Genomic DNA, 22,359 nt, shown 5'->3' with positions numbered 1-22,359 from the left:
CTAGTCCTGTGACCTTCAGCAAGTTCTGTGCCTCAATTTCATTGTCTCTTACATGGGGGTTACATGCCAAGTTTATAAGGTATTGTGAGGATAGTGCAATATTGTCTGTCAAGTGCCCAACCACAGTCCCTGGCATAGAATAAGCATCTAGTGAGAAGTTCTTTTCCCTCCCCCAGCTCTGCCTCTTACTTGAAACCAAACACAAAGCACCTTGAGAGACCAGGCTGTCTCACAGAGATGCCGATTACATTAGCTCCCAGGGGCCTCTCTCCCCATCTCCTGCCTTAGTGAGAACTTCTGAAGAATGTTAGTACCTGTTTCTACTGTAGTTGTCAGAAACCTGCTACCCCACTTAGATGCTGGGATAGTCAGACTCCAGCTCTTGGTAGCAACACCAACTGTTGCTAGAGATGGTGGTTTCTCATGTCAGCACAATTATGGCAACAGGGATGGAGCAGGTGCACAAAGAAGTTGGTCATATCAAAGGAAAGGTAAGACCTACAGGTACCTTGCAGCACCTGACGTAAGTGGGCATGCAACAGATGTGAGTCAAGTTGAACAAAACTAAGCTCAAAGAGAAAAGTCATTAAATCCCAGTAGAAAAGTGGATAAAAGAACTGCATAGGTAGGTCACAGAAGAAATACTTCCAGGCCAATGAGCTCTAGATAGTAAACAGAGAGGTGCAAATTTAAATGGGCAAAGATTTCAGTGCTGATGAGGGTATAGTAAGGGGGCAGAGGGCATGTCATGCGCTGCTGGGACGCTCGTGCATAACATGTAAACTAATATGTCTTTCTGCAAAGTAGTAATGAGAATGGTTACATAAGGCATGGTCAAGGTACAGATGGATGGACTATGTCTCATTTGGTGTGCCAGCTTCAAAGACGTTTTAAACAAGGGAAAAAACTCTATGTTACTGTGAAAAGTAGAACACTTTCTGGTATGAAAATTACATGCACAAAGAAGATTGGAGGGAAATAGGACAGAGTGTTAAAAATTCCTGTCATTAGCATCTCTTACATAAATCTTGGAAGTTTTCTGTATTTAGCAGGTGTTTCTTTAATAATGGGAAAGAAATTCCATAATTTAGGAAAATGGCACATTGCTTTCATACAATAGATCAGAGAAAATTATGTATGGATGACTCTGGCCACTTGTTGACACCGATTTGGGAGAAACAGAACTTCCATGCTGAGTCTAGTCCTTTGTATCAGCAAGAAGAAATGGAAAGTCTCCTGCCTGGGCAGTTCCCCATCTAACTGGGAGGCCCATGGAAGTTGCCTTATGCTGGAGACATTCACACGGTCATGGCGGCTGTGGTGTCTTCACCAGGCTGCCATTCTCATCACTGTTGAGATTTGAGAATGAAGCCGGAAAAGGTATTCTGTTTCCATTTGTGGCTTAATTCTTCCCATTGCGGCCTTACCTCCAGTAGTGGTAAGCGGTTGGTTGGTGGAGGCACACATCTGTGGGTCATGTAACATGCACAGTGGTTTATGCCAGTACAATCCAGGGAATAGGAAAATTAAGTGAAAGACCCTAAGGAAATTCTACACCAGGGTTTATATAAGAATGTGAAACACCCAAAGTATATTTTTAGTTCTAAAATAAATGGATAGGTTAAATAAGCCAAGAAGAAGAGAAGAGCCTCTAACTACCAAAACATAAACTTTCTGACAAACTGCTATGTTGTAACTATTTTAACTTTTTCCTCCCATTCTGATTCTTAGGAGTTATGAAGTCCAAGTGCTTAAATAAACTTTGCTCTTTAATAAGTTACATAGCAACATCTTGATTGATTCACTTAGGCTGCTTAGTTTTGGTTTTCAAGATGGTCACTGTCACTTCTTCTGGCCTTGATTTTAGGAGTAGCTTCCCCTCTCTTAACTTCCTAAAGTAAGAATAAGATTGGTGTGCCTTATTCATACCCCGACTCTTATAATGGAAGTACACGAGACAACAGACTGTATCCATCTTTTTCATCAGTCCCACATTTGGCCGTCTGTGAGTAATCAGCATGACTCAACAATCTGATTTTTTTTTAATGTATATATTATTGATTTCAGAGAGGAAGGGAGAGAGAGAGAGAGGAGAGAGGGAGAGAGAGAAACATCAGTGATGAGAGAGAATCACTGATCAGCTGCCTCCAGCATGGAACACACCAGGGATTGAGCCCGCCCCCCGGGCATGTGCCCCAACCAGGAATCGAACCGCGACCTTCTGGTTCATAGGTCAGTGCTCAACCATTGAGCCACACTGGCCTGGCAACAACCTGATTTTTATAAGTTAACAAACATTCGAACTACAAGTAATACGTCTTAAATATAGTGGTGACAAATATGCCTTATTCATACTTTGTGTACCATCTCTTATCAACGAATAGAATCAGCCTGGAATCTTTTATTGAAAAAGATTCTTTGGCTCTGTTTGGGTTCAGTGGTAAAGTGTACCAGTGACTGCCATTGCTCTGGGCGTGGGGAAGGGCAGCCCTCATGCCAAGGATTTTCCATCTCAGATATTAGGGCCTCAGGGTCCCTGTTGGTACAGGGCTTGTCTTCAAATAGGGAAAACATGATTCCTCCCAGGAGCGAAAGAGACAAAAACTAAATGTAAAATCAAACAGAAATTGGAATACCCAAACAGTAAACACCCCATCAAGCGCCAATGACTATAGGGAAGGCTGAGTCATTTGCTGAGTGCTAGGAGAAGGCAGACACCCTGCAGCAGATGGGGTTAAGCCAGGAAGGTCTTCTGAGGCAGTGCATTTTTAGTGGGATTGGAAGGCAGCCCGCAGACCTGGCGTGAAGTTGGAAGGGTGGCCCCGATTAAAAGGAATGCAGATTTCTGGATGCTTTTGGACTGTGTACTTCAAAGTCTCGGCTGCCCAGAGTGACCATGCCGGACCTCTGACCCCCCACAGTGAGGACGTGTGCAAACGTGGCTTCACCGTCATCATCGACATGCGGGGCTCCAAGTGGGACCTCATCAAGCCCCTCCTCAAGACGCTGCAGGAAGCCTTTCCAGCCGAGATCCATGTGGCCCTCATCATTAAACCCGACAACTTCTGGCAGAAACAGAAGACCAACTTTGGCAGCTCCAAATTCATCTTTGAGGTGAGCCAGACCGCTCTCTGAGCACCCCTTTCCCTTCCGCCACCCACACATTTCGCACTGTGCTTCTCCATCCACCCTACGGTACCCATGTCTATGGCTGGTATTTCTGGAGTCCTTGGCTACTGTGGCTTTACCGGTTAGTATCTAGAGAGGAATAAGAGGACCAAGAGATTGTCCTAATTGCACAGTGTCAGTAGGCAATTCTGTGTACTATTGGTGAGTATGTAAATTAGGACAGTTGTTTCTGGGGGCAACTTTGTAATTTGGCCCAAATGCCTTAAAAAGAGTTTATGGCTATTGATCTAGTAATTCTTCTTAGAAAATATTTTTAATATAAAAGCTAAACAAAACCTCTTGAAAATCTAATTATAATTATAAACAGATAATGGTCTACAAGAATGTTCATTCATCATAGTGTTTTTTGCCATAATATACACATACATATATACAGATATATATACACACATATACACATATACATGTGCATACATATAGTTTGTATCCTGAATATCCATTAATTTTGGTAACATTAATTCACAAATACATGAAGCTATTAAAATCATATTTGGTTATATGTCAATTATATCTCAATGCAAATCATATTTAGAAAAATAGTGTCTTTGAAAAATACTTATGATATATTGTTTTAAAAAAGGCAGGTTTTTAACCAGTCTGGGCATTATAATCTGAAGTCTGTCTTTTAAGTGCATAATGAAGAAGACTGAGAGACACGTGAAAATATTAGTAGACTATTAGCAGTGGCTGATTAAAGGTGATTTTCATTTTCTTCATATTTTCTATTTTCTCATATACTCAAGGAGAACGTGTTATTATTTTCTCTTTAGCTAGGTTTTCCCAGACAGCATATGAGGATTTTTAATGATGACACAGCAGATTAAGTCAATGATTTAGGAACCTTTGTTCCAGCCAAATCCAAGCTGTTCCCCTTTCCCGGAACCCTAGCCCTCACCTGCAGGGGGATGAACCTTGTGTACGTGTGCATGTTGGAAAGGCGGAGCTGCACCTAAACTTACGCAACTTTCCACTCCAGACCCTACCCCCTAGGCCAGGAGTGCCTGTGTGCGGCGTGGTGGCCCCAGTAGTTTGTGATGGAGCACAGCAACCTGACCATCTGAATGAAGTGATTCTCACTCTGTTTAAATAACACAAAGAATTTGACTTGGTATAAAGACAGCTCTCCTACTCTCCCGGCACCCCCACCCAACATTAGGAGCCCTGTGCTTTAAAAATAAATAAATATATATTTGCAGCCCTGCTTCAGTGCCATGCCACTTCATTCTGAAGGGTTTTCAATATACTAGTATAGATTTATTGATTTTAGAGAGGAAGGGAGAAGGAGAGAGATAGAAACATCAATGATGAGAGAGAATCATTAATCGGCTGCCTCCTGCATGCCCCCTGCTGGGGATCGAGCCCACAAGACAGGCATGTGCCCTGACCAAGAATCCAACCGTGACCTCCAGGTTTGTAGGTCAACGCTCAACCACTGAGCCACACCAGCTGGGCAGGAGCCCTGTGTTTTGTAGTTTTGGTTTTTGTATACAGAGGTGGTGATAACAAGCCTATATATTTATAACCTGAAAAAGTACTCTTTCCAACAAGTCCTGAAACTGTGTTTCAGTGTGGCTGCTCAGCCCTTCCCCTCTTCCTTCGCCACAAGTTGAGCAAGCTTGTCTTTGCCTCCTAAATAAGAAGTAAGGAGAGAGAGCTGGGGCCTCCCACTCAGAAGAGTATTTATAAGGGAATGCCTTACGAACAGCCAATGAAATCCTTCATGCAGGCTGAGGGTACAGGCTTGTTCAGTAGCAGATACTTAATGACTAATTGGTGCATATAATCATGGGAGACTTCCTGGACGTGGTAAACTGGGAGCCAGATTTGAAGGGGAAAGTGCTCGAGAACAGGGCTGCTCAAAGTTTAATGCACAGAGTCCCTGGGGATCGCGTTCAATGTGGATTGTGATTCAGCAGATCTGACTTCTGAGATGCTGCTTTCCAACAAGCTCCCAGGGGGTCTTAATGCTGCCGCCAAGGGCCACACTTTGAGTCGCCAGGATCTAGATTAGCAGAGGTTTGTATCAGTGGCTGTACATTAGAGTCACTTGGTGAGCTTTTAAAATTACCCATGCACACACTCCAGTCCAGGCCAACGAAATCAGAGACTGGTATCTGCTACCAGGAGAGCCTCGGTGTCGGCAGCGGCCCACCCAGCCTGAGGCAGGAAGCTTGAGTCAGACCGTTGCAGCCCAAAGTTGACCCACATTGCTTCATGCAACCGTGATGATGTCCTGGGTCATGGCCTGGCTGGGTTTTCAAGCTCTGGAGAACCAGACCCTCAGGCACTCCTGCTTCTAGCATCTGAAGTCCTGCTGTGGTGACTCGGGGGTGGAGAGGAGGAAGATGAAGGCAGCTGAGACTTAAAGGCAGCCTTTCCTGGAATAGCAAGTGGTGGGCAGGTGGAGAGGCTTTTGGAGGCAGTCAGCTGGTCTGTTGAAACTGCTTACCCTGGCTGATTTGTAGCTGATGACCAGCAGGCCACGTGCTCACCCACCAGCCCTTTCCTGCACAGGCTGTGGTCATTATTATGTGGACTTACCTTGGCCTTTCCCCTTGACTTCCTCCCCTCCTGCCTACAGCTGCCCTGGTTTCCCCTCACTCCCCCCCCACTTCACTGAGTCACCCTCTCTGTGTCTGTCCCCCAGACGAGCATGGTGTCTGTGGAGGGCCTCACGAAGCTGGTGGACCCCTCCCAGCTGACCGAGGAGTTCGATGGCTCCCTGGACTACAACCACGAGGAGTGGATCGAACTGCGGCTGTCCCTGGAGGAGTTCTTCAACAGCGCCGTGCACCTGCTCTCGCGCCTGGAGGACCTGCAGGAGATGCTGGCTCGGAAGGAGTTCCCCGTGGACGTGGAGGGCTCTCGGCGGCTCATCGATGAGCACACTCAGCTCAAGAAGAAGGTGCTGAAGGCCCCCGTGGAGGAGCTGGACCGGGAGGGGCAGCGGCTGCTGCAGTGCATCCGCTGCAGCGACGGCTTCTCGGGGCGCAACTGCATCCCCGGCAGCGCTGACTTCCAGAGCCTGGTGCCCAAGATCACCAGCCTCCTGGACAAGCTGCACTCGACCCGGCAGCACCTGCACCAGATGTGGCACGTACGCAAGCTCAAGCTGGACCAGTGCTTCCAGCTGAGGCTCTTCGAGCAGGATGCAGAGAAGGTAGGAGGGGAGCCGGCCCACCTGGGGCCGGGGTTTGGGGGCGGGTGGCCACTGCTCTTTAGAGAAACTGATCGAGGTTGCCAGTTCAGCTTTCTGATTAATGACTTTTGTGGAAAGTTTTTTTTAAGTGTTTATTGGTACACATTTATTTTAATCATCTCTGGCCATTGCTCACTGACTCCTTAAAGCTCTCTTTATATAGTGTTTATTATGCGCCAGGCACTGTTGTAAGCACTGAGTATAAATGAACGCATTTTAACCCTCGGAAGGCCTATAGGTAGGTGTATCATCATTATCCCATTTTACAGGTGAAGAAACTGAGAGGCTAAATAACTTGGCCAAATAAGGCAGTGCAGTGCGGCTGCCGAGCCCATGCTTTTCCCCACGGCTGGACACTGCCCCTCTCAGGACCTGTACTGAATGGTCCGAGCTGGCTGAGCAACAAAAATAATAATACTGTTACCGGCCACAGTAACATGACTGAGGGATTAGTGCTGGGCAGTGTACTCGACTGTTGACAAAGCATTCCACGTGCAGAGCCTTACCTAACTGCACAGCTTTCCCATCCTTGGAGGTGCGTGGTGCTGCTGACCTGCAGGGAAATGGAGTGCTCCTTGATCTTGGGGCTACAATGGCAGACTTGACATATGAATCCAGCCTTTTTCAGCTTGAAGTCAGGGCTCTTTGTGCCATGCGCTTCATTCAAAAGGTTTTTCCTCAGCAGCTCAGCCAGCACTTAAGCAGGCCCCAATGTTCTAGCAGTGAATTTTCATAGCTTTCTCCTTATCAGGGGAGATATGAGAAAGGGAAAAAAAAATATATCATGTAGTGCTTCGTTGCTGAGGACACAAAGGTATCTTCTCCAGGTTTTTTCAACGTAAAGAAGAGAGTTGCTATTATATGTGCTTTGGGGGGAGTGAAATGGGCTCTCCTCCTATCAGTTTTCTGGAAATAACTTATATTTAAATGCATAATGCTACTCTGCATCTCTCAGTAACCTATGGATTTTACAGACAGTGTCTAATATAATGGTTTTGTGTCTTTTCAGAGCTCATATTGGAAATATATAAATATTTTTAAGTGATGAAATCAGGATATGAAACTATATAATATGCATAGATGCATAACCCATGGACACAGACAATAGCATGGGGAAGGCCGGGGATGAGGTGGAGGGGGGCAAAAAGGAGGGAAAAGGAGCAAAAAACACAACTCTATATAATGATGATCCTAATTTATGTGAGAGCGCCAGCATAGGTATGACTGGAGGAAAATTCAGCACAATGTTAATAGTTTTGATTCTCAGATGACAAGCTTATGGTTAATTTTAATTCCTCGGTATAAATTTTATGTATTTTCCAATTTTTTATAATTTATAATCAGAAGGAAATCAGAACATGTCATTTTTAAAGACTGCATTGCCCCTTTCTACAACAGAACTTCTGAACATCATTTAAGTCAAGGGACATTAAAGGGGTTTCTTGTATAACCTTAGGAGTTGCAAGGTTTTCCCTGACTTCCTAAGGGCTCTTTGCCCAGGGGCCTGGCAGCCTGGGTCTGACCCTGGCCTGCTCTGGGAAGGGCCACTTGGACTATGGGATCCTGTCACTGTCCACCAAGCTATGAGACACCAGGTCAGGAGCCAGCGGCTCTGGGAAACCAGTCGCAGGTACTCTGGCTCCCGTGCCTGGGGTAAGAAAAATCTGGAATAGCTCCTTTCTATTTGGGTTTTCTTCTGCTCTGGGGCAGGGGACCTGCTTTGCAGCCTGGCCTAGCTGGCCATTGCAGTGACAGGGACAGAGGGGGAGGCAGGGGACTAGGTCTGCCTAGATGTATTTTAGAGTTTGAGGCACTTCACAGCACCCCGGAAGCTCAAGGGTAAGGGAAGATGGCATGAGGCACAGATGGTGCCTGTCTCAAAAATAAGATGAACCATATACTTTTAGCACCAGAAGACCTGAGTAGGTAAGGCTGACCTTCTAGAGTCAGACAAGTGCCAGTCCACTAGGCGGTAATTGCTGCCACACATACATTCTCTCAATTCATTCTCTCTCGCAAGAATCACATGGCATATTAGTATTCCTCTTTTATAGCGGAGGAAATGGAAGCTCAGAGAGATGGAGTGGCCTGCCCAGGATCACACTGCCAATTAGAGCCAGTATTTTGTCTGTCTCTAAAGCTCACCGAAGCTCTTATCCAAATGCCATACTGTCCTCTGCTCCTAGGACCTACTTCATGCCACCACTGAGCACTGCTTGTTAGTCCCCGAGCCCCCACCCTGATGACTACAGGGAAAATCTCAAATCCCACCTCCCAATGCTCAGTCAACAGCAGGGCTCAACCATTCTGTGGACCCCTTCTCAGAGTAATATTTGTAAATGTACAAAATAATATTTTAGGCTTAGAAAATAATTATTGAAATACAGTTAATAAGTTTAAAAATAGTAGTAACCTGTACTTCTTTAACATGTTAAATAATAAAATCTACTTGAAGTCTCACAATTACCATTGATTTTGAAGTAGCAATGAGCAAGAATGATATTTTAGGGTAACTAACCCTGATGTGATATGAAGATGTGTATTCAGAGGTACAGGTATTATGAACAGTAATGTAGCTTGTTGACTACATTCATAATTGAAGAGAATGCTATATTTCAGTTGGAGGTTAGTGAAAATAAAGGCATATATTTTCCCCCATCCAAGTACATGATCCCCGAATCCAGTACTTTCAGTTTAGGTTCCATGTACCATGGTGTTCTCATGCCTTATAAAGAAGTGTGTGTGTGTGTGTGTGTGTGGTGTATGGAGCGGGGGGTTGGGGGGAGGGCACAGAATATAATAAACAAAACAGAGGGAGTGAACGGATGATGGGAAGAAAGCAGCCCAGGAATATTTTGTCATTGAGTCAGTGGTGCAAATGCTGCTCAGGCTTGACCCAGCTGCCACAGAAAATGTGCTGGGAGTAGGGAACGGGAGAAAAACAGTCCTTTTAAGTTGCTTCAAGATTAATTTAAAATATCTGTGCAGAACTAAGTGTCTCAGCCCTCTACTTATTTGGTGTTTTTGAAAGGGGGTGAGGAGGGTGGCGGTTTGGGTGAGGGCTGTGTGTATGCAGATCCACATCTAAACAAGGGCGTGAGGAAATAGTTACTGCGTGAGCCACGCTGAGCTTCCTTTCTGGTGGGAGGCTTGTCGGAGACCTCTGATTCCAGATCCGGGAAGCTCTTGGCAATCGGAGGAGTCTGGTGCTCACCCAGCTTCTATTTTTGTTAAGGGTGGGCGCAGATTCTCCCCTCTGGCCTGTGGGGTGGCAGCTTGGTCCCAGGCCTTGAATAATAGGTGGTGCTCCTCATTTGCCAGCTGGCCTTGGACAGGGAAGGCACCTCTCACCATCCCCATGACCTCTGTGATGACTCCTAGCATTCTTCATCTTGGGGGTGGGGGGACGTGGAGAGGGAGCTATTATTTCTACCCATGAAGCATTTAGGGAGGAGGGACTCTGTTCTGTAGATAATTCATAAAGCAGGGCACCCGTTCATTTAATAAATGTCTGTTGAGCAGCTGTCATGAGCCCAAAACAAGGCACTTAGATAAGGAGGAATTGGCCAGAATTTTTGCCCTGGAGCAGCCAGCTGTCCTACTTATTATGATGTATGACTGCTGTGTGCACCTCACTGTCCTAGGCACAGCCTCTGCGACTGGGAGTTTCGAGAGAACAGGTACATTGCAGCTCAGAAATGACAGGAAAATCTTAGTGAGCAATTTGTGGGAGAGCTGGATGATTCAGAGGTCATTCCAGTAGCACCCAGTGCATCTCGCTGGAGTATGAGCATCGCTGCCTCGGCCCTTGCCCGCTGGTCTGTAACTAATGGGCCTGTCCCCCACTGTGTTCACCGAACACAGGCTGGGTCACTCCTCATTAGCCAGGCGCAGATTATGGCTCTTTTTGCCACCCTGTTCCACAGCCGGCTGCCCCCTCAGCTGCCGTGGAACCTGTGCGAAGGTGTCTGCCCTGTAATCACACCCCATTCCCAGAGAGAAGGGAGGTCTCTTTCCCATCAGGGGGCAATTTGTGGTATTAAGGGTCATTAAGTAGACTCATAGATGTCCCCTCGGAAAAGGGAAGGGTAGGCACTACTCATTGGAGGATCCCCCCCAGGGCCCTCCCCTTTCCTGGGTACCTAGGACAGCTTGAACGGTATGACTGGAAGAGACCCTGAAAGGGAAAAGTCTACCTCCCATTCACTGTAGGAAACCCAGCCTTACCATCCTGATGGCGGCCGTGTGACCTCACTGTGCCAGTCTATGTGCTGATGCCAATGAGAAGTATCAGAAAATGCTGAAGCTCTGCACTGCCTGCCTCTGATGTAGGGAAGGCCTACAGTCATCCAGCCTTTACAGGGAAGGAGAAGTGCTTAGGAGGGCTCCCGTGCATATCTAGCTTAACCGACAGAGAAACCTTTGTCTACTCTGCTTCTGAATAAGGGGCTATCCTGATGTCTACCCAGGGGCCCACACCCTAGTTTTGCCCAACACCATTCCAGAAGGGAGTATATTCCCACTTTCTGTGGGAGAATCACCCAAAGCTTGGGCAGAGCTCCCCCGTGGGGTTTCCAGTATTGGAACTGCACTTCTTACCGGTTGATGCAGCACACTGTGCTTGTTTCACGTGGAAACCTGTGCTTGGGGCACCCCCACAAGATCTTTATCACCACGCTGGGAGGGGATTTAGGTGCCCACCTCCTCCAGGACCAAGGCATCTGCCCAGATGAGGACCTCTCATTTGCTTAGGCGAGACTGGCCTCACCACACCGCCTATGGGAAAGCTCCCTTTGAAGAACTTAATTTTAAATGTCTTCCTGCATGTTCATTCTTGCATGATGAAATTCTGTTCAGCCATGTTCGTGCTGGAATGAAGCTGTATGAGTGGGGTCCATATTTGTCCTGGGATGTCACTTACTGGTTGGGAGATCTTCGCTGCATCTTTGATCTCTGACCCCCAGTTATATTTTTTTAAAAAAAAGATGAAGAATTTGGGCTAGCTCAGTGACTTCTGACTTTCCTTCTGCCTTCACATGCACTGTTCTCATGTATGATACTCTCTCCTTGGGGCAACATCTTTCAGCAGGAGAAGTGGTGCAGGGCATGTGTGTGATCACGGCAGTGGTGGCAGTGGCCCTGGCGTGGAGAATAGGCTTGTAAGGGGGACATAATAGCATCTCCAGCGTAGCTTGATAGAGACCCTCAAAATACCGACTTCTGAGCACGGGCCACGAAGTTTCAACCACACTGTATGTGCGCGCCCACACGTGGTATTTTGTGGAAGAGCCACACTCAAGGGGCCAAAGAGCCACACGTGGCTCGCGAGCGGCAGTTTGCCGACCACTGTACTAAGCTATATAAAAAGATATGACCAAACCATGCAGGCTAGGAGAAATCACAGCTCACCTCCTCTGCGCTTTTCAGGGTATAAAGTGAGAGTGGGCAGTAGGGGAATACATTTTCTGGAAACTTTTGAGACACTTGTCATCTTCTGCTTTGCATTAGTAGCTAATAGTGTCTTATTCTTCTACAAACGTGGGGCCAGAAACACTTCCTACAGTTCATCCAAGAAATACACCTATGCATTTTTATACTATTGGAGGTCCGTGCAGACGAAATAATGTTACTCTCATTATTCATGGGGCCCACTGGGTGAAGGGCATCACGGTAGGCAGCAGGGCACAGTGCTAAGGGTTACATGCTTATTGTTCTGCTATTTGTATGTCCTGTTCACCACATTAGCAATTCAGGACATCCCCAGGATGCCCTGTCACTGGGCAAAGTGTCCACCACTGTTTCCGATGCTCTCCCTCCAAAGCATAATCAGTTCTGATCACTCCCTAGGGCCCTAAGTAGGACCCAAAGTCTCATCCTGCCTGTGGTGACATGAACCAATGGGGCCAGTATGGAGAAACTGTGCTACCTCTTCTTCCTGCTGTCCCTGGCCCACAGCCTCCTCTCTTCACCACAGCTCCAACCCCACGTGGGCCTCTCAAGCCAGCAGTGAGCATGGCTCCACAGTCGTTTGTCAAACTGAAGTGCCATTGTAGTAATTCTAATGCATAGTCTTTTTGGAATGTTGGTTTTTAAAGTGTTCTCACACCCCTGACCTTAAGAGAGTTTCTGTCTGGTCCAGCCCTTCCTTTTGCATAGAAAACTTTGACCCAGAAGCGGAGACCCACCCAAAGTCATCCATCATGGTGGGTCATCGTTTGGTGCTCCCTCCTACTTTGTGTGGCAGGCATGAGTGTGAGGATCATGTTACAGAGGGGAAAGCAGGGACATGGTGAGTTGGGGAGGTGTGCCTGGGATAGAGACAGGTAGGCAGCATGGGAAGATATGCACTCTGCTCTGAGACTGCCCCTCCCCCAACACCTCCAACACCCACCACCTCCACCACCACCAATTGCCTGAGTCCTTCATGTTGGGAGGGAGGCTTCAAAGAGCTGCGATCTTTGGGAGCTGTTTCCTACACTCTCCCTCCAAAGCAGAAGGGCAAGGTGTTTAGGGTCAGTTTGTAATTTCCTGCTTTTTTTTGGAGAAAGGCTCTAGTGCCCATTACCTGTTTTTTGTTTGTTTGTTTGAGAAACGCTTTAGGGTCCTCTCAATCCTGCCCTCCCTTCTCCTACGAGCACCAACCGCCCTCCCCCCCCCCCCCCCCATTGACTGGGCTCTCGGGGAGGAAGTGTGTCTGTATTCCACCCCAATACAGGACACAGTGTCCTGTATTATTTCCAGCCTCCTGATCCTGGGAATCTCTGCTTACTTTTTCTCATTTCCTCCCCTTGAACATTAGAAACATTAGAGTCCAAAAATAATCTAAGTCACAATGTTCTGCAGGCTGCATGTGTGAGTGTTTTCTCCCAAAGTTGTTTTTCTTCTCGATACATCCTTTCTCTCTCTCTCCCCCTCTCCTGCATTTCCAGCGTATGCTGTGGTCACTAGGTCTGCACCAGGAGTGTGGGTGTGGGAGCAACTGGAGGAAGGAACGCTTGGCATGGGAGGCCTGGCTCCCTCCCAGGTCTCTCACGAGGGCTGGAAGGGTCCACGACCTGAATAGTTATATGCGAATAGCCTGCGTATGTGGCCTCTCCTCATGAATGGACCCCACAGGACCACATAGCGGACCACATGGTTGGCCCTTGGAACTGAGAACATGAACACTGTGCTAACAGTACTTTCCAGAATCCAGGTTGTCACACGGGTTCTGTCCACAGCAGTGTAGGTGAGCCAGGAAAAGTAGTGATAGTGAAAGGAGTTGTTTGAGGCCCAGGAAGTAACTGAGAAACATTCGTTTGTCAACATTGAGTGCCTACGGTGTGTCAGGTCCTCTCTCTACCGCCAGCACCAGAGGGCGGGGGACACTGTGGGGAAAATCAGGTTCTGCATCGATGTGATTCTAATACCCCGTAAGAAAAAGATGGCTTAGAAATAGTAACCACTCCAGGGGTTAGACCCTGGTTAGATACCAAGGTCTCTGTTCCTTACTCAGCAGGAGTTAGGTTTGGGGGCTCTAGTGTATATGGGGGAAAGAGTGGGAGTTAGTCCAAGAAAAAAGAGAAGCTGCCAGCTCTGCCCCAGTAGAGGAAGTGGAGGAAATGTCTTAAGTACCTTTTTGAAGAATGAAAGACACACAACAAATTGAGTCTGTGGGGTGGGGCTTTTCAAGATCCCTTTCCAGGCATTCTACTTTGAAGAACCCATTTACCTCCCTTCCCTTCACCTTCTGTGCTACCCCACTGCGCCCCTCTCCTTCCTCTCCCATTGTGACCTCTCTTCTCCTTGACCTTGCACCTCCCGCAGTCTGTACTTTCCCGCCCTTTCATGCATCCATTCTCTCTGAACTTGTTGTTTAGCTTCCCTTTTGCAGTCCTGCTTCCTTGGGTGGAGCTAAGGAAGAGCTCCGTGAGTGGCTCAGGCCTCTCACAGAGGACAGAGAGAGCACAGGCCAGAAGAGCCAGCCAGGGCTTCTAGAAAGATCACAGGCTTTGTAGTCACAGAGACCCGGGTTTGAATCCCAGTATAGCCACTCCCTACCTGATAGGCTATCTGTGGCCAGTTCACCTTCTCCGAGCAGTTTCTTTGTCTGTAAAATGTAGAATTTTAATACATGCAGGATTGTTGTATGGATTTAAAAATGTATATAGCCTGGCTGGATTAGCTCAATGGTTGAGCATCAACCCATGAACCAGGAGGTCAAGGTTTAATTCCTGGTCAGGGCACATGCCAAGGTTGTGGGCTCGATCCCCAGTAGGAGGCAGCCAGTCAATGATTCTCTCTCATCATTGATGTTTCTAGCCCTGTTTTCTTCTCCCTTCCTCTCTCTGAAATCAATAAAAAACATATTTTTAAAAAATGTATATAAAGCATTGGTATGCCTAGAACTTAGTAGGTGTCCAATAGACAGTAGGCTTATGCAGACAGACTTGAGCTGAGTCACATAGATGGGATCAGGAGTGGAAGAGAGGCCTGGGGAGGCTTTCTTGCATGGCCTGGAGAGGGAGGGTGAAGAGTACTCCCTCATTCACAACAAGGATGCCGAGCAGACAGTGGGCAGCATGTGGTAGCAGGGCATGGAGGGGACCTGGTGCCTGGAGAAACCAGGAAGGGACCTTGAGGAGGACCCGTCGATCAGTATTAGAGACAAGATCTGCTGCTAGTAGAAGGAAAGGGAAATGGAAGCATGTGACCAGGTTGGCAAGGTCTTAGAGCGCTGTTGCTGAAGATAAGCCAGTTAAATAAGTGCCGGATATTTTGCCGGGGCCAGGCAATTGGAAGACGAGCTGGAGTTAGGCCTTCCCACATTGGAGCATAGGGCACTGGTGAGCAAATAGCTGCTGCTCAGGGAAAGTTCTCTGTGGTGCCAGTCACTGCTGTAGGAACATAGATGGTGAAACATTCGGCCAAAGTTAAGGTCCGGGAAAACAGAAGAGCATGTGCAAAAGCATGGCAGCCTCCAAGTCCGGGGTGGGCTCTGGGAGCTCTCACTGTCCAGTGTGACTAGAGGTCAGGCTCCATGGGGAGGAGTACAAGAGGGAAAGTGTCACCAGGAGTCACAGCAAAGAGGGGCAGAAATCTGACCACTCCCAGGGGGCGACCCTGAAAGCCGGATTCTAATGAATGGTTCAGGCTGGTCCAGGAGCATCTGAGAATGCTAGAATCTTTGAATCAGTCAGAGGGTCTACCCTTAACCCAGGGCAGAGCTCCTCCAGCCACCCTCACTGACATGCGTTCTAGACTCTGGTGAGAATTTCTGGCGTTGAGGAAGCCACAGCTTTGTGAGGCAGCCTGTTACACAGCACCATTTGTTAGAAGGTCCTCCTCCCACCAGGCCCGGATCTGCCTTCCTGGAGCTTTCACCATGGGGTCCCAGCTCTGCCCTCTGGGGTCCCCCAAAACTAGCCCCTTCCTCCTCCCACAGGGTAGCCCTCCAATGACTCGGAGGCAGTCCTCATTGCCCTTCCTGGTGGTTTCTGCTCCAGGTGAACTCCCGTCTCTACTCTTTAATCGGCCTTCCCGTGATGGGTTTTTCAACTATTAGAATGAATGGGGAAGGATCTACATTTCTCGATCCCACTTTCACAAGTGAGAAAATTGTGTGTGTAGGTGCACTTGTTTCTTGTAGCACAAGTTAGTCAGTCTGAAACTCCAAGTTATTTCCACCCAGAGAATTATGTTCTGTCATTCAACTAGAGAGGCACTGGCATACGTGTGAACTCAAGATGATGTCACGGGTACACGTAGATAAACTTCAGTATGAACGTGTTGAGTGGACAGGTGTCAGGTGTCCTGAGGTAGGTGTGCCCAGGTCAGCAGTCATTACTCCTCCTCAGGGAACAGTCTCCTTCTAGCCCATCCCTGGCCCATGACTCTCCCTGAGCAAAGCTGTGGTTTCAGGTTCTCATCCTGGGGAGAGTCAGAAAACCCATGTAGAACATGCCAAGGAACACTCATTCCCTCGGAGGAAGCTGCCTCTACTTGAATCTCAGGAGGGTTCTTCCCCCACACTCCCATTCTACCTCCACCAGGAAACCTCTCTTTCTCGCCCTTTGGCTCCCCTCCAGCCCCTCCTTAGGGACCCTTTTCTAGGGTAAGAAAGGCCCTGCTGTGCTAAGAAAAGACATGTTCTTCCTTGGTATAGAAAATACAGGGATATTCCATTTTCTTCATATGAGCAGGTTGACCAACTGGTCCTACCTCAGAGTGGCACTTTTCCTACCCTAGGAGATTATCTTGGGGAGCTGACCCTTGTCATGAGGTGCCAAGAGGAGGTGCCATCAGAAGGACGTAGGCTGGAGAGTGAGAGTGGACTTGGGCATTCGGCCTCATCATCAGGATGGCCTCTCCTGTGTTTTGCACTGTCCCACCTGCTCCCCCGCTTGTTTATACCATGTCCCTCCCACTCTGCCTACGGAAGCCCTACCCTTGCTGAATGTCCAGTTCAAATGCTACTCTCTCAGCTCTTCCCTGTTGGAAGTTGTTTTTCTCTCCTCCGGGCATTTTCCTATAGCCCTTATCCAGACTGCTCAAAATGACCCTGTTCCAACCCATCGTGTAGTATAGCTTTATGCCAAGTGATGATACATTTATGCTCAAAGGCCTCATTCCACCAATTATATTGCAGATTCCTGGGGTCAGGACCAGTGTCTTAGACAACTCTGTGTTCCCCAGAGGCACACAGTCAGTGCCAAATAAAATAATGGGCCGTGGCATAGTCTGTACTCACTAAGCTGCCTGATGGAACAAACATTTGTGAGCACTCTGGGCTGGCACAAGAGCACCACCTACTGCTGAGTGGTGGTTTCAAGGGACGCCACTCTAATGCTCTCACTTTTTTAGCAAGTTTCATCTTGCAATTTGGAGGCAGGGAATATACTAACCCAAGTGTGACCAGATGAGGGGGGAGTGGGAAGGAGAGGAGGAAACCCTGGAGACACTAACGGAAAGAAAATGGGCCAGCCTGGCCGGCATGGCTCAGTGGTTGAGCATCAACCTATGAACCAGGAGGTCATGGTTCCATTCCAGGTCAGGCCACATGCCAGGGTTGCAGGCTCGATCCCCAGTAGGGGACGTGCAGGAGGCAGCCCGCCAGTGGTTTTCTCTCATCATTGATATCTATAGAAAATGGACCAGGTGACGGACAGACTGGATGTCAGGGAGGAAGGAGAGCCCAGCTTTAATGGTGACAGTAAAATGGGAGTAGAAGGGACTCCCAAAATATTTTGGAAAAAGGATGGATCACTAAATCAAACTCAAACTTTAATATCTTTTAAGACACAGAAAAGTGAGAGAAGGTTACTAAAAACGTTACCATGTGTTACCTGGTTATTGCATATCCTACTCTTAGGGACAAGGGCCCTGTGTAAACACAGGAATTCACCTTAGTCCTCTGAGTAAGATTGTTAATGGAGGGTTTTGAGGAGCGATTGAGCTCTTTATTCCAAAAGTCCTTCTTAAGCGCCTGCAGGGAATGCTCTGCCAGCTGGGGTCTGGAAGCTGGATGCATGACCAAGCACCGCCTCCAGGATGTACCTGAGCCTGGCTCCCACGTGGCCCCTCACCTGCTGGGAGCCATTGCTGAAGCTATTGCTGGAAGAGGAGAGACGATGGAAGGAAGAGTGTGAACTCTCTTCCTCACCTCAAGATCAAGCCCACCTCGCACAGACCCCCTTCCAGCCCAGTTCGGGCCCCCTTCCCTCAGAAAGGGACTCCCGGAGGAGGGCCACCTCCTACTTAGCCCGTGTGAAAATGCTTTCCAGATGTGCAAGTGATGGGCACAGCCTATTTTAGGATGTGTGGGAGGACTGGATGTGAACATCCAGCAGACACTCCATTTTTGCAGCAATAATAATAGTTACCATTTACTGAGTGTATCCTGTTTGCCAGGAACAAGCATTAGCTCATCTAAATTAACTTGCCAAGGGCCAGATCTCAGTTTATGCCTAAATTTAGCTATGGGCTACAGCTGGGCACTATTTTCTTAGCTTGAATTAAGTAGGGTTTGACCTCTTCAATTCTAGATTTTGGGAAGTGAGTGAAGCACATTCCCTCACTCTGTTCCTGAAAATATTTTATCAGCATCTGTGGTTCAGAGGGAAGGAATTCGGCCCCATGGAGTCAACATCCCGGGGCTGCCTGGGTTGACTCCTGGCTTGCTTGGTCCTGTTTCTCGTCTGCTTGACTTGCTGGCTCCTGCATGACCATTTCTTCCCTACAGATGGATACTGTGTGTATTGCCAATGCTGCAGGGGATTCAGTCCATCCAGCAAACAGGCTGGAAATGCAAAAAAACAACAACAAAAAAAAACAGTAAAAAAACAAAAAGCAACCCCAAACCCCAAAGACCCACCCTTATTTAAAGTCTGAAAATATTTACATTAAAAATGGATTTGGTGAGACTTTTCATTACATCACTTAGCATGAGGAGGGCAAGAGCAAGGAAGGAGGCCTTTTAGGCCTAACATAAGCTGTCCTTCTCCAGGCAGAGCTGAGCTGCCGCTCATTTTCAAGGCCAGTGTGTGATTTTAGCATGAAGTCTTGCAGCCTGGGTTTCTCTAATCAGAAAGCAGCTCTTTTTGGTGACTGCCAGCTTATCCTGGCATGGAAAGGCATTAACATCATTCAGCATCTATTATGTGTCATACACTGTGCTGGGCACCTTTCATGTTATCTCCTCCCTTATATTTATCTTCTTTGACCCAGACATTGAAGGGTTTGTGAGAAAAAAGAGTGGAGGGAGAGAGGAGGAGCAGAGGAGCAGCAGGAGGTGGAGAGCCCCTAGTTGGTGAGAAGTCTGTAATGTGGTAATTTATTTTGTTTGTGAGATCAGGGCTGGCTTGGACTCCCCTTCACAATGAAATCAATGTCTGTCTATCTGGGGACCTCAGTGTAGACATCCAGTTCAGAGTTAAAAGTGAATTGACCAGGACACAGCCCTTCAGCGCCTCCCACTGTGGCTGAATGGTAAAGGTGCAGTTCCTCTGCCTTTAGACCTTTGCCCCTTTGTGACCTGGCCCCTCCCTCTCTCTTTCATCCCTTCCCATTGTTCACATCATGCCCTAGAGCAGTGATGGTGAACCTATGGCACGCGTGTCAGTGGTGACACGCAAACTCATTTTTTTGGTTGATTTTTCTTTGTTAAATGGCATTTAAATATATAAAATTAATATCAAAAATATAAGTCTTTGTTTTACTATGGTTGCAAATATCAAAAAATTTCTATATGTGACATGGCACCAGAATTAAGTTAGGGTTTTTCAAAATGCTGACACTCAAAGGGTTCGCCATCACTGCCCTAGAGCTCTTTGTACCTCCTCGCTATTCCATGTTGTTAGGAGCCTCCAGGCCTTTGCTCAGCTATTTTCCCTCATTAGGATGCCCTTCTCATCGACCCCTTCTTCACCCAGATCATGTTATCTCTCAAGTGTTGTCCAGTTGTTGCACCTCTGGAAGCCATCCATGCTTTTCCTTCCCGCTACCTCTAGCAAATTGTACCAAGTGCTCCTCTGCTATCAGCTCATAGTATACACTTTTCATAATAGTTTTCACACTTGAAATTGACAGAATATTGAATACATTTGTCTCCTTCACTAGACTTCGATCTTTTATCATCAGTTTCTAATTCAATGTCTGGAATACAGTGGGTACTCAATAAGTGGATAAGATATTATGCTAAGCCATGAACACAACACTATATTTATGATGACGATGCTTTTGGCTACAAGAAACAGAAAACTAGACTTTGTTGCTGTGTTCCATCTTTTAATCTATTTTGTCTCTTTCCTGCCTATTTTTTTTTAAAGATGTTAATCCTGGTTATTTTGAAAGTCTTATCTGCTAATTCATAGCCTAATAATCTCTGGGTCTGTTTCTATTGACTATTTTATTATATGATCAGCAGTCACTTTTTTCTGTTTCTTCATATATCTAGTAATTTATATTGTACACTGAATATTATCAGTGATTTTTTACAGGCTCTTGATTAGGTTATCTTTCTTAAAATACTGTTAAATATTGTTCTGGGATGCAGTTAAATTATGGGCAGATCTTGATCATGTTGAGCCTTGGTTTAGTGTTTGCTATGGCAGATCTACTTCCATCTTTTCATTTATCACAGGGAATAGTCCTTATTCTTAGGATGTGGTTTTTACGCCTGCAGCCTGGTCTTTCTGGGGTCCCAACTCGATGCCCAGAGTGTTCACCAAAGTCTCTTCACACTAAGAACTCCTAACATTTCTCCAGCACTATAATTTCTGTTTAGCTCTCAATATCCTCCACCTCCCACAGCTAGATATTCTGGAATGTTGCCTTGCATATGCACAGCTTAGGATTTTGCCAAGGACCTGAAGGAAATTTTAATGAAGATTTTTTAAAGCTCCTTTTCTTAGCTCCCTCCTATTCTATCACTGAAATTCCAATCACTTAACCAGCTCTGAGCTCTAATCTCTGGGTTTTTTTAGACTTATCAAGACTGCTGCTTTCTTCTCAGCTCTTATTCTCTTGCTCCACAGTTTGGAAAATACCCTCAAGGAGAAAGCCAGGGTGAAGTGAATATAGGGCTTAATGTGTGCTTACCTTCCTTCAAGGGCCATGGGTCTATGTTGGTTGTTTACCAATGTTTTCAACTAGTTTACAGGTGGGTTACATCTGATACCAGCTACCTGATGTTGGACAGATCTTAAATCTCCACGTGCACTGTTTAAATAAAAATGCAGGTGCATCAGAATTACCTGAAGTGCACCCACTGAATCGGAATCTCAAGGGTAGGGAGGAAAGATGTGAGCATAAATATGGAGATGGCAGTGACTATGATATGATGTGTTTGCATGGCAATGAATAGAACACGGCTGGAAGGATGCTTGGTGTAGGACAGTGGTGTGAAATAATAGGGAAGGGCAGATTTGAACCAGGCGGGGAGGAAGAGGGTACCTTGAATACCAGAATAAGAACACCGAGTTTTGCATTGTAGATGACAGCAGCAATAATAATGTGTGGTTTATATTTATTTATTTAATTTTTTTAAAATATATTTTATTGATTTTTTACAGAGAGGAAGGGAGAGAGATAGAGAGTTAGAAACATCAATGAGAGAGAAACATCGATCAGCTGCCTCCTGCACATCTCCTACTGGGGATGTGCCCGCAACCCAGGTACATGCCCTTGACCTGAATCGAACCTGGGACCTTTCAGTCCACAGACCGACGCTCTATCCACTGAGCCAAACCGGTTTCGGCATATTTATTTAATTTTTGACCAACGGAATGACATGGTGAAAGTAGTATACTAGAGCAGAGGACTTGAGGAGGGGGGGCAGATGGCTTGGTATAAGGGAGAAGTAGATTTAGGGAGATCAGAACAATGCCTGACATATAGTAAGTATTCAGCAATGCAGTAATCTAGGCAGGAGGTTTAGGGCTGAGTGGCAGCAGGTGTATAATGCCGTTTGAGTTTTCATTATGTGAACTTGGCCAAGTTATTTAATCTCTTTGAATCTGTTTCTTTAACTACCAAAAGATGGTGGTGATTGTATCTACCAGGTGTACCGGTTAATAATAGTGGATTTTGTAATCAAAGGAAACATGATAATTTCAAGAGAAACATCAAAAGTGCTTTATTCAAAGTAATGTCCATTGCTAGCTACACATTTCCCCCATCTTTCAGGTAATTTGTGGATACCATCCCAATAGAACTTTTCTTGTTTTGAGGCAAACCATTCAGAGACCCAATTTTCCACTTCTTTGTATGTTTTGAAGTGCTGCTCCGAAAGTATGTGTGCCATCGATGGGAACAAGTGGTAATCTGAAGGAGCAAGGTCTGGTGAATACGGCTGGTGGGTTAATACTTCCCAGGCAAGATCTTTTAACGTGTCTTTAACTGGTTTTGAAGTGTGTGATGGTGTGTCATCATGAAGCAAAATTACATTGCCATGTCTTCTGGAACATTCTGGTCGTTTTACGATCAAAGCATGG

At 46.6% G+C, this 22,359-nt stretch overlaps 1 protein-coding gene across 19 annotated transcripts in view; it reads left to right on the top strand.

Annotated features, from left to right (window-relative positions):
- Nucleotides 1–22,359, top strand: part of KALRN (kalirin RhoGEF kinase) — a 646,808-nt gene that overhangs the window by 233,256 nt on the left and 391,193 nt on the right. For all 19 annotated transcript variants that reach the window (XM_059687615.1, XM_059687614.1, XM_059687613.1 and 16 more), the window contains exons 4-5: nucleotides 2,922–3,114; nucleotides 5,837–6,349. In XM_059687615.1, coding sequence (XP_059543598.1) covers nucleotides 2,922–3,114; nucleotides 5,837–6,349 — 706 coding nt within the window. The remainder of the gene's footprint in view (nucleotides 1–2,921; nucleotides 3,115–5,836; nucleotides 6,350–22,359) is intronic.

Source organism: Myotis daubentonii, chromosome 3 (genome assembly GCF_963259705.1).
Source record: "Myotis daubentonii chromosome 3, mMyoDau2.1, whole genome shotgun sequence".
Classification (NCBI taxonomy): domain Eukaryota; kingdom Metazoa; phylum Chordata; class Mammalia; order Chiroptera; family Vespertilionidae; genus Myotis; species Myotis daubentonii.
Note: the sequence above shows the minus strand (reverse complement) of the source record. Positions and strands in the feature narration are given on the sequence as shown.